At 42.8% G+C, this 12438-nt stretch overlaps 1 protein-coding gene across 1 annotated transcript in view; it reads left to right on the top strand.

Moving 5' to 3' along the window:
* The first annotated feature begins 12214 nt into the window (after window positions 1–12214).
* The window catches only part of LOXHD1 (lipoxygenase homology PLAT domains 1), a 77801-nt gene continuing 77577 nt past the window's right edge, over window positions 12215–12438 (top strand). The window contains exon 1 of the mRNA XM_088156251.1: window positions 12215–12359. Coding sequence (XP_088012377.1) covers window positions 12342–12359 — 18 coding nt within the window. The 5' untranslated portion in view covers window positions 12215–12341. The remainder of the gene's footprint in view (window positions 12360–12438) is intronic.

Genomic DNA, 12438 nt, shown 5'->3' with positions numbered 1-12438 from the left:
GGTGAAAAGCAAGCAAGACAATCCAACCTCCTGCATAAAGTTTGAACTCTTGAAGGGATGATCTTGGAGGTCTTTTCCAACCTTTATGATGTCGTGATTTTATGATTCTGTGATCATAACCGTCCCAAGGGGATGGGGCCAACTGGGTCTGTCTTATCCCATAAACCCAACATGAAGAGCCCATTCCTGAGGTCTCTGAGCACTTGTCCCTTTCTAACTCTTCTTATCTGCCTGCCATGGCCCTGGATGCTGAAAATGTTGTTTTCCCCACACACCTTGCAAGGTTCCCCACTCCCAGGGCCATCTTGGGCAGGACAAGGCCACTCCACGAGGTTTTTCTTGAAGGGGCCAGGATTTTTATGTCCTTGTTTGGGGGATTTTTATGAGTTCTCCCAATGCTTCAGGTCTTTCTACTTTTAGCTTTTTTCCCCCACTTTGGCAATGTGGAAGTGTACAAGTCAACACACCAGCAGAGGTACCAGTCAGGAGCACAAACGCCTGAAGTTAATTAAAAGCCTGCCAAAAACGCAGCGGATTTAAAGGGGACTAATGGTGTTTCTGGGGCTGTTCCACTGATTTGTGTCTCCCCAGTGATCAAATACCGGGTGACAGTGTGCACAGGCACGGTGAGTGGCAGTGGCACAGATGCCAACGTCTTCGTCTGCCTCATCGGCGACCAGGGGGACACGGGCGAGCGCGTCCTCTACAACTGCATCAACACCGTCAACAAATTCGAGAAAGGCAATGTAAGTTCTCACAGCAGCACCTCAACACAAGGTTTTTGAAGTGTGCAATGAGTTTTTAGTAATTTTTTTTTTTTTTTTTTTTTTAATGTGTGTTTGTAAACTCAGCTGATTTCCTTGCCAGCTCGGGCTAGGGAAGCGGGGATAAATAAATCTTGTGGACAGAGCATCGTCACAGGTTGCAGCTGGAGGGAGGCTTGGGTCGGGGACAGTGTGACCTTGCTTGATGTCTGCTCGTGGAAGAGTCTCTTGGTTTGCTCCCCAGCTAAGTTCTGACTGCTGAAATTGCATCTTCAGACTGGGGAAGGCTTCCAGGAAATCTACCAAGAATAAAAGAGAGCCTTTTCCCTTCCATCTAATATAGCAAAAATTTGGCTCCCTGGGGCAAAGGAAGAAAAAATCATCTTGTTTAATGTGAAAGTCAGAACCCAAAGCCTAACGTGTTTCCTTTATAATTTCTCCAGTCTCCCTCAAACATGCTGCACTCAATTTTATATCTTATTTTCAAACTGATTTTCAATATATTTTTGCCTGTCCATGTCTGGAATGCAGGGGGGTGGAAATGGATTGGAAGGAAGACAGAGCTTATTCCCTGGAAAGCTGGAGATAATGAAGAAGTCGAAAAGTAGTTAAAGCCCTTGCAGCATTGGCTGTATCAGCAAGCAAATAGTTTGCTGATCTGATCTGTAGGGTTAAGCTACTTAATATGTATCCAGTTTTGGATCTCTAGGGTCCAACTTAGACTGGTAAATTGTAATCAATATCTCCAGAAGAAGATTTTGAGAATCTGATCACAGAACTCTGCAGATTTCCCGTCTCTCATGTCATTATTTGATTGAAGGTTCAGAGTGGAAAGAAAATGAAGATAAAAGGAGATCACGTTTTCAAAATAGACCATTGAATTTAGGCTTCTGAAATATGCATTAGCACTTTGAATTTGCCTTTGAGTGTCCAGAATTTCCAATTCTTCACTGAAATCACTGAGCTCTTCTAGACTTTAAAAGAACTTTCATTATTTCTTCTGCTTTTAGATCTGCCTGTGGAAACGTGGCAATTATACAGTGAGAGTCCATTCTTGTTCTAAATTATATATAGGTTTGCATAAATGGACTTTGCAAGCATCTTTTTTTTTTACATTGACATTATAGATATTTTAGTTTTAAAAGGTAGATCCAAGCTGTAAAGGATGGCATTTTGTAATTTGATGAAGCATGTGTTTGTCAAAATGGTAGCAGAATGAGTAATGTTTTGGTGCTGAAGACTGTTTCACTGCAGTTCCAAAGAAAGATGCTTGGTTTGCAGAGAATGCAAATATTTTAAACACAGATAATGGCTATTTTATGGGATGGTCCATCCATGTCCATGTCCAGATTGGATGAGACTTGGATCCATTTGGTCTAGTGGAAGGTCTCCCTGCTCATGTCAGGTCCCTTTAAGTTCCCTTCTAACCCAAACCCTTCTAGGGTTCTGTGATGATTCTGTGATATTTATTCACAAAAATAAGTTGTAGGCTAACTTGCATGAAGGAGGATAAAAAAGGAAAAATAATTTTGGCAATCAAATGATGTAATTAACAGTATGCAGATGACATAAGCCAAACTGGAGCCTATTAGTGAAAACTGCTCTCCTGGCACGAGGAGCTGAAAGCTGGTGAATGAATGGGAAGTTGTTTAAGAATTGATCCTGACAAACTTAGAGCTCATATATTCAAGAGGCTGAATGAGTATATCTACACTGATTAACTGAGATACCCTGCTAAAAAGAAATGTTGCTAAGTCAGTACGGTCTCTAATCTACAGCCACTTAAACCAATAGTACCTTGATTACCAATTTAACTTTAAAAGTTTGCTTGCAGATGCAAACTAACAGTCTGTGTAGAAAGTAAGATTTAAAGATGCCTCTAAATTTGGTGTTTGCCCTGTCATGGTTCCAGTTAGTTACTTATTCATTAATTTATATCAGCCCTTAATAAGTAAGGTATTGGGACTAATGAATTAAATTACATTGACTTGATCTGAGTCAGGGAGGTTTTGATGCCTTAAATCCCCAGTTCAGCAGTTTTGAGTGTGTAAGTAGCATTGGCATATGTAAGCCCACCATTAACACTTTAAGCAGTGGCAAAATGCTGTCTCCATTCTGAAGGTCAGTTTGGAGTCCTGAATGATAACATAACTATTGTAGTTTTAATAAATTTCAGTATTTGAATAAACACTGCCTTGCCACCATGCTTCCTGGGAGCTAGCTGGATATATGCTGGATATATGGATATACCTGGATATGGATATAAAGCACCATGAGTGCTTTTGGGAGATGAAAAACAACCAAAAGACAGTGGTTATCTTTCTCTTACCTAAGCAAGGCATCCCAGCCAAGGCAACCAAAGCAGTCATGTCTCCATGTTGGGCTAAACACTGCAGATTTTCTGTGTTTTTACATCCAGTATTACCAGGCATGTGCCATGGGTGTGCATTAGTACATGAGCCACGGATTTTTTTGCCTGGCCTGGTTCCCAGAGGAGTTACTTGCCCTCTAAATGCATTTCTCTTCCCTCATTCATTGGGACTGTTGGTGCCAGTCAGCTCTTGGGTAACAGAGCTCTGCTCTTGAGGGGTCATCCCTTGGGCTAATCTGTAGGTTGGTTATTTGAGCTTATTCCTAGGGGAGAAAAAAGGGGGGGAAAATGAAAAAAGAAGGAGAAAAAGACATTAAATCCGTGTCTCTTGTGGGGTATTGAGGGTATTTATCTGCAGGGTTTGGTTCACACCAACTCTTGGAGCAGCTGGGAATAGCCCTGTGCAGCTCTGCCCATGCTGGCATGCCAGAAAATTAAATGGGGTGAAATTGTGCTGGGTAGTCAATGCTGTCTGACTTCAATACAGTGTAATGACTTTGAACTGTACCTCCAAACACCTCTGTAGATTTGGTCTGAAGTGACCTGCTTCTGACTTCTCAGAAAGCTTATATCTGAGCAGGGGTTTGAACTTGGATTTCCTGCCTCTCTATATGAATTTCTTAATAATCAAATTACTTCTCTTTTTTTTCAGTTGTGGAGGGCGTGCAATGACATGGCAGATTTAAAATGCGGGCGGATCATATATTTACAAATCTAACCTTACACATCTAGCACAAATATTCAGGCTTTTTATTCTTTGGTAAATTTGTACATTCTCCTTCATCTTGTGAAGAATTATCTTGCAGCATGCTGATGATGTTGGTTTGATTGCAATAATAAATTTGAGTTGTTTGTTTTCTTTTAAGGAGAAATATTACCTTACCTTTTTTATTCTCCTCCTCAAAGGCTGATGAATTCTTCATTGAAGCAGTAACGCTGAAGCAGGTGAGGAGGGTGAGGATAGGGCATGATGGCAAAGGAGGAAGCAGTGGCTGGTACCTTGCCAAAGTGATAGTGAGGGAAGAAGGACAGCCAGAAAGTGAGGCTGTGGAATTCCCCTGCTACAGGTACTGGAAACAATGTTTGCAAATTAAGTCTCTGTCTCTGCATTTGCCAGTCTTTGAAGAGCCTAGTTGTTGGTCCATGACTGGAATTTTCTGAGCACAGCTTAATCCTTTTTATTTATTCATTTGTTCATTTATTTTTTGCTAAGCCTGAAAGCAAAGAGTGTGTTTTGGGAGGTTTAAGATACAGCTAACTCCCCTTTCCAAATGACCAGCAATCTGGATTGTGAACTCCTCAGCAATTAGCTCAGTAATGCAGAGAATTTCCAAAAGACAAAATGCAACCTTCCAGTACCACACCAAGTGTCACTGAATTGCCTGCTGCAGAAACACACTCTGCAATCTGCTGGTGTTACTGCATGTTACGAGGTTCTGGTCCCTCACATGCACATCCCATCTTTCTGGGAGTAATGGGATGTTATTTTTGTGTTGGGAGCATGCAAAATTATTATGCTGCCATCTCGAGAGCTCCTTGCATGAGGGGAAATGCAGATCATGCAGACAGAGATAGTGGCAGGGCAGAGGGCTGTGGCTTACCCCTGTGGGTGAGTTATAAGTGTAGTCTATTCTTCCCTACACAATCTAGTGGCCAAAAGAAATGTGCTGTACTGAGGCTGCCTGTGGGGAACAAGATGCATGATCTGTCCTGGCACTAACTGGGGTCTGCCTCAACTCTGCAGCACTAACCAGAGAGAACTGGGTGGAAACATTAAAGATTAACTCCAGTGTAGTCCCACTTACCCTCTCAGGATGTCCGCCCTGTTAGGTGGATGTCCAGTGAGATCCATTTAACAACACCAAGTAAAATACCTGTTTTATCCTGCTCAGATAAATCAGAAAAATATCTGAAAATATCTGAAATATTCCTGTTCTAAAATATCATCTCCTAGAGACAAGTAGAATTGTAAAACTCGAACACAATTATTTTAAAATTGAAGACAAAGGTAAAGCCTCTAAGCTGGCTCCTTGTCTCTTGAAAGAACTCCACTATAATGAGGGGAGCCAAATACAAAACAGGAGCCAGCCCCAGCCTCTTGGCATTGCTAAAACCCATCACATCAGAGAGCAAATTCGCCTCAGAGACAGCATGGAGCAGCAGACACAATGTCATCTTGGTTGTGAAAAGCAAGCCAGTCTCTCCCTTCTCAAAGAGCAAACAGCCACATGGTCACTGCTGCTTTTGATCCACATTCAACAGTCACTGTTTTACTGAGTTAAGCAAGCAAGCTAGACAGGCTTTTCCTCGAACATGAAGTGTCCATGTGAAGGGCTGTTTTGCTCAGACTGCTCAGAGATATTTCTGTGTCTAACTGCACGCAGCAGCTGGCTCATTTTAGAGATTTCCTTTTTGAATTGTCTCCTTATGTGTCTGCTACGCTGGGTGTCTTCCATCAGCTTGGAGTGACCCCCTTCCCCTTCAGTTTACACCTGTGGATCAGGAACACCAGTAGGCATTCCCCTCAGGCCAGGGATGGGAAAAGGGCAGAGAGAAAAACACAAGACCTTATCCCCAAACTATTTATAGTGTACCTTCAGTCTTGAGGTCGCCAGCAATGGAATTCCACTCTTCTTTTCTTTCTAAACGTCTCTTTTCCCAAGTGATACCAGTGCGGCTCTTGTGGCTTTTATTTGCTGTCCTTGTGCCAGCATTATCTCTTTCCCCTCAGACTGGGAAGGTGACATGACTGATCGCCACCGAGCACAGGGACAGCTGCTCCCTCCCTTCCCTTTGGTGCCCGTGTCTCGCAGAGACCGCGGCACCATCGCAGTGTACGGGTGTCGTCATGGAGTCCGAGACATCTGAGGGCCAAGGTGCTCACCCACTGCATCCTCCAGACGAGGGATAGGCACTTCCATGGCCTGCAGCCTTTGGATGTTCCCCTCCACTGCTGTAGGCCAAGGACAGCTTTGGCAGGAGCTCGGGGAGTCCTGCTTGACCCACCTCTTCAGGGGCAAGAGGTTGATGAAAGATTTGTCCAAGAAGAGGTTAGCAAGTGAGGTTAGTTAGAGACTCCATCCGAGGGGAACACCAGGGAAGAGTCTCTTTCTGCTTGGCCAGTAGATGTGTTGTTCTCACTGCCTTTTTCTCCAAGATTCGATGAACTTCCACTCTTCTACACAGCACAATTGCACAGTCTGGAGAAAACAGCTTTTGCTGCTGGGTTCATGCTGAAAGCTACTCCATTGACCTTGTGACACTCAGCTGCCCCTGTGAGACAGCTGGAGGACAAAAATGCCTTCCAGCAGAAACACACCTCACCTGTGCAGAAAGCTCCACAGGCTTCTTATCTCTCTGCAGGCTGCAGCACACGTGGGGAGCAGATACTCTACCAAAAAGCTGCCTAACCAGCTTCCTCCCTAACTGATATCTTTAGCATACCCTTATAGATCTTCATTGTAGAACTTGTTGAAGTCTCTCTGTTCTTGTTATTTACATATTTATATATATGGCTCTGTTTTGCCTTTTAGTTTAAAATCTTTTCTGCTACTCCATAGGATCATCTATCACTTAGTAATCACAAGAGCTCTGTAAGAAGAACTGTCTTTGTTGTACAAGGGAGCTAGCAGAGATAAAGAGAAGCTAAGTGGATTAATTGTGAGTTTGTGTCAGATTCAGGAAGAGCATCGAGAAATAACGACTCCCAGGCCTGTACTTTCAACTCTTTAAACAGTTGGCTTAAAGTCAGTGATTTTTAAAGTGGTCATTTGATCCGCGTTTGCAAGAAGTAAATGCAAGTTTCTTGCAGGAGCATTATTTGCAGAATTACCTGTACATCACTTGGATGCAGTGCTATTCCTCCTTACGACCACGTGGCATTATAATATCCATGCTTTTAGGAACTGAATACTTAATCATTCAGTGGCATCACTGAGCAGTTTACACCTTGTAATACCTGATGTGGTTTAGGTATAGTGATGATGAATATTAGCTGCAAAGCTCAAGGTTAAGGGAGTTCAACTTTTGCCCCAGAAATGGAGCCAAAGTTTTTTGAAGATCAGAACTGAGTTCTTCTGATGTCATTTTCTCCTCAAAGCTCTCTGGAAGTCCAGGAATGGGCTAGCTGACATCCTTTAAAACTGCCTATTTTTTATAATATTTATATCCCAGACAGAAATGAATTTTCAATCAGACAAAGTCATGAGTTCGTGATAGGATAGAATTTTACATGCTATAAATCATTACAACTCCACTGAAATCTTCAGCGATATGTCATTAAATTTTTTTCCTAAGCATATGGCCCCCACCATCCTAATTTTTCTCCAGCACAAGCATAAGGGAACCCTGTTAATTCTCTGAAGAACAACAGACCATGAATTGGATGATGCACTAGGAGACTCCTGCGAAAGAACATTTATTCAATCAAATGCCAAAAAATGTTCATCATACAAAGGAGCCAGAGAAACCTCCTTTTCATGCCTAAAAATAAACTGAAATGTCTATCTCTTTTTACACATTTTTGTATATAGGTTATATTTAAAGGCTCACACAAATACATATGTGCCTCTGAATCTAATGGATGTGCCAATCATTCTAATTGCACTCAGCCTGGTTTTCAAATGCTATATATGATGTCATATTGTATTTTTTCCGGTGGTCACCTGACTCTCTGATCCTCTAGAAATACTGAAGTGGCTTTCATGTCATATTTCTGTCCTCTTTGAGTTATATTGGTCATAAAGCATCTCTTTAAAACCAAGGATGTGACACAGGACAAGGCTATACCCTTGCAAAATCCACAGTGGCAGGTGAATTACATTCATTGAAATCATATAGAGGTTCTGATAAAATAAAGGATTTTGACATGCCTTTTGTACTAGGGATATGATGGCCATGCACTGAAATACTCTATTTTCTGCAGCCAGGTGTGTCAATCCATTTGTGTTTGGGGTAAGACTATAAACCCCTGCTTTCAATCTGCTGCTCAGTGATACGCTGCTGGAATTACACTGAAGTGAAATTAGGGTATTGATGCATATGTAATGATGCAGTGGCATTGCTTATCCAAATATTTCCTCTGTCACTAATCTCGAGAAAATACTGCTTCTGCCACTCCTGGCTGTTCTCTTGGCTGAAACAGCACAAGGAGCTTTAAAGTCACTTCTGCTGATAAACCTCCCTCTTCCTCCTCCTGCCCAAGATATGCTCCTTCTCTTGCCATCACTATCTACCAGCACTGGTAGAGGGAATTTCTTTATCTTGGGGTGTGTCCTGCTTTTCTGGTTCATTTTTCTCCTCTGCCCTCACTGCTGAAGCAGTTAGCATCGGTTATGCTGCACACAGAGATCTGTTTCTTGTGGGAAGTATTTTTATCCTGCCACCTCAGCACAGGAGAGGTTCACTCAGATTTATCCCAGATACCCCTAAAATGTCAGCAATGGCGAAGGTGGCAGAAAACAGCAGCATGTCCACTGGCAGCAGAAACAGCAGCTTGCAGAGCACAAAAAGCAGAAGAGAAGTGTGTCGACCTTGTGAGCTTCTGCCTTCCTGAAGGCCATGGCGAGCTCAGGGGTCCTGGGTTGGTGAAATTCAGGCTTGAATTTTGTGGGTCTTCCCAGTTAATATCCATGTATACAGAAGCATCTTGACTTTTGGGATGATCCCCTAGCCATTGGATACCTGTCCAAGGATGTGAATCCTGAGCATCAAGACCTACCTAAGACAAAGGTATTAAGGACCAGTTTTAACAGGTAAAATAACCCCACCCCAGCCCCAAAATATCAATAAAGTCTTCCTTTCTTAAGACAACATGATGTCTTAGCATGCTCTTATTGCAATCTACACTTGCTCAATTCTTGTCATCAGTTTCATGGTCTTCCCCACAGATTTTTCTGCTCCTTTATCCCACTACATCCCTCGGCCTCTGCTGAGGTACAGCACCACATCAGATATCACACGGTGCTGGTGTGACCACCACATGTTCATGTGTTCTCCATCTTCATGCTCACCACCTGAGATTTCAGCCCTGTCCAAGCCCACCTGCACAACGCCACCTGCTTGACTGAGAGAAGGGGAAGAATTTGGGTAGAGTGCATACCCCAAAACCTCCCAAAGCTTAGAGGGAAGCTGGGGCTGGAGATGTGTGTCTGTGTGGTGGGACTCCTGTGCACCCCTTTTGCATGAGAACACTGCTGCTCATGCTTCCAGAACTGGCTGGCTCTAGCTTATGTTTGGATTTCTTTCCTGGTGCCGTTTGTTTTTTTGGTTTGGTTTTTTTTTTGGGTTTTTTTTGTTTGTTTTGTTTTTTGTTTTTTGTTTTTTGTTTTTTTGTTTTTTTGTTTTTTTGTTTTTTTGCATGGTTTCTTTGTGCTTATTGTTTTCCTCTGGGTGGGAAGAGAGGGAAGATTGAAAATGTAATGTTGCTTCAGATGGATGAAGTGGAGACATACCATCCTGGGTCTTCCAAAATATCTGGTCCAACAGGTGATGACTTTGAGCTGTGTTGGCTTTTTACCAGCGAGGTGCCTTAGGTTTGATCCAGCTCTCAGCAGCTCTCTTTGTTCATGTCCCCAGATCCTGGTTCTAAGGGTGGTTTTCTGGTTTCCATATGTGCTGACTCACTGTCAAAGTCAAAGATGGGAACTTTGATGGGAAGTGAGCTCCCCTTCTTTTTGGCACACGGGTCAGCCGAGGACAGTGTTTGTGTCACAGTGACACTGTGGGAAGCTCACAGGGCACATGGGCTCCGTGTGTTTGTGCAGAAGCAGGTCTGCTGTGGTCCAGCGTGGCCACCTTTAAAAATAAACACTTTCTGGGGATTTGTTATTACTCCTTCTGGTTCTGAAGCCATTTAAATCTCTGCATGACCCGCCAGAGAGTGCTCATTTGTCCTTTTCTCGCCCCTGCTGGTTTGAAACAGTATTTTTAGCTGCAAAAGGGGCTGCTGCAGATAGATGTGTACCTGGGAACAATGGGCATTCTGGGAGCTGCTCCTGCTGTCACAGCACCACTGTGGGAAACCTGACCCTAAACAGATGCTTACAGGAATATACTGAGTGCTGCAGCAGTCTGGGTTTGAAGAGGAAAGTGAGAAACCTCTGGCTCTTGTCAGGCAATGGTTGCTGTAGGGTACATGATGGGGTTGAGGCCATAAATCCTTCATCCTTGAGGCTGAAAGAGCAGCTGTGAAGGTTGCCAGGTTAGCAATTAACTCCCCTCTGTTTTGGGAGGGGACTTTTGGAGGGGGACTGAAGAGGGAACTTTTGGAAAGGGCATGTAGTGGTAGGATAAGGCAGAAATGATCTTAAGCTGAAGGAGGACAGAGAGATTAGATATTAAGAAGAAATTCTTTACCATCAGGGTGATGAGGCCCTGGCACAGGGTGCCCAGAGCAGCTGTGGCTGCCCCTGGATCCCTGGCAGTGTCCAAGGCCAGGTTGGACAGGGCTTGGAGCAGTCTGGGATAGTGGAAGGTGTCCCTGACCATGGCAGGGGGTTGGAACTGGGTGGTTTTAGAGTCCCTTCCAACCCAAATCATTCTATGATTCTATGATTTTCCTTTCAGATTTTTTTCCCTTGAGGTCATGCTACAGTTTGCTTTGTGCCCAGCTACTCTTCTTAATTAGTCTAGTTGGATCTTTAGTGTTAAGAAACATTGGAAATCCTTCCTTTTTGCTGATGCCAGCTGCCTTCACATACCCAGCACTGAAAATAGGAGTAACATAATTCATCCCCTCTCTTTAGTGGCAGAGGCTGCAAGTCCTTCTGCTCAGTGAAGGTCAATGCTTTCAAGACACTAAGACTGCCTGTTCACAGGAATAACTTGTGGTTGTGGAGTTTGTGCTTTTCAGACAGATGGACATCACAGCAGATGCTTATCTACGGCGAGCAGAGCTCTCACAGTCCCTCGTCTTGGAAAAATGGAGATTTAAAATGTGGCTGCCGTATGGTCTGGTCAAGTCCCTGCTAAGATAACAGAGATACAGAACCCTCTAAAAATATCTTTTTGACTGTAGTAGGGATATGGACTATGTGTGAAGCCAGAGTAGATTTTGAAAGGTCTAACAGGTGCTAATTATTCAAAGATAACTTACTTCTGTTTGTAAACCAGATGGCTTGACAAAAATGAGGACGATGGTCAGATTGTCCGAGAATTAGTGCCTGCTGGGGAGTCACCATTGCTAAAAAGTGAGTTTAGCTTGGAACAAAGAAGGTCTGAGCTTGAGTTGTACATGGATGTGTTTATTTGCTTCTTAATAATTCTTGTCAGTTCCCTGTAAATCTACTGTGCCTTTTTTGCCATTCTTATGCAAGAAGCTGCAGCAGGTCATGCTGAGAGAAATGCCTCTGACTCCTAAATTCTAGTTTATGAATGGGATTAATTTGCATAAAAGAACATAATTGCAGCATTATATATGCAGAAAGAAACATTGATTTTTAAACTTGTGATTTGTTTGAGAAGTGCTTTCTTGTATATCTTTATCTGAATTATCTTGAATTGCCACTGTTTTGGTCGAGTAAATTCCATCGAATAACTTCATTCTCTGAAGAAAATCACCAAAAATATTATATTGTCCTTTCTGGGGAACCAAGGCTCCAGTGCTACAATTTTCTTTAGAAAATGGTGCTCGCATAGTGCAGGGTGTTTTGTTAAAAAAAAATTAAGAAAAAAAAAGGCCAAATTCATTGAATTAAATTGTAAGTATGAAAAAGGTGAAATAATCCCATTTGCCTAAGTGCATTTTTATGGCTTGGGTAATCATCTTAAAGTGAGAGGGAGGCATACAGAATATTTTATGCTTACTAGTGTACCTTTTGATTTCTTATTTTTTGGTGAATAAGTCTAAGGTGTGACACCTTCTCCAGTGTGGCCCTAAGATGCTGGATGCATGAAAGGAGGGCAAAGCCCTTTCTGTGTCTGTATCTGGAGCCTTCCTCCCCTGTAAGTTGTTTGAAGCCCATTGCCTGGCTGGGCACTGGAAATGCCACTCACATGTCCTTATTTTGTACATCCATTTTACTCCAGATGTCAGTTATCACATCAGTGTGAAGACAGGAGATATCCCTGGTGCCAGCTCAGATTCCAAAGTTTTCATCAAACTCTACGGTGAAAAAGCAGACTCCAGCAAAGAGCCTCTCTTAGTCTCTGATAATGATCTAGGCAATTATTTTGAACGTGGTCGAGTGGATGAGTTTACTCTAGATATGATGGATATTGGAAAGGTAAGGATTATTTGCAGGTGGCTCTGTACTTTGTGCCAGTGTCTGAATCCAGGATCAAAATAACACTCCATGATGAAGG

The sequence above is a fragment of the Sturnus vulgaris genome, chromosome Z (genome assembly GCF_052056855.1).
Source record: "Sturnus vulgaris isolate bStuVul1 chromosome Z, bStuVul1.hap1, whole genome shotgun sequence".
In the NCBI taxonomy this organism is placed as follows: domain Eukaryota; kingdom Metazoa; phylum Chordata; class Aves; order Passeriformes; family Sturnidae; genus Sturnus; species Sturnus vulgaris.
The sequence above is the reverse complement of the archived record's forward strand: the minus strand, read 5'-3'. Positions and strand labels throughout refer to the sequence as shown.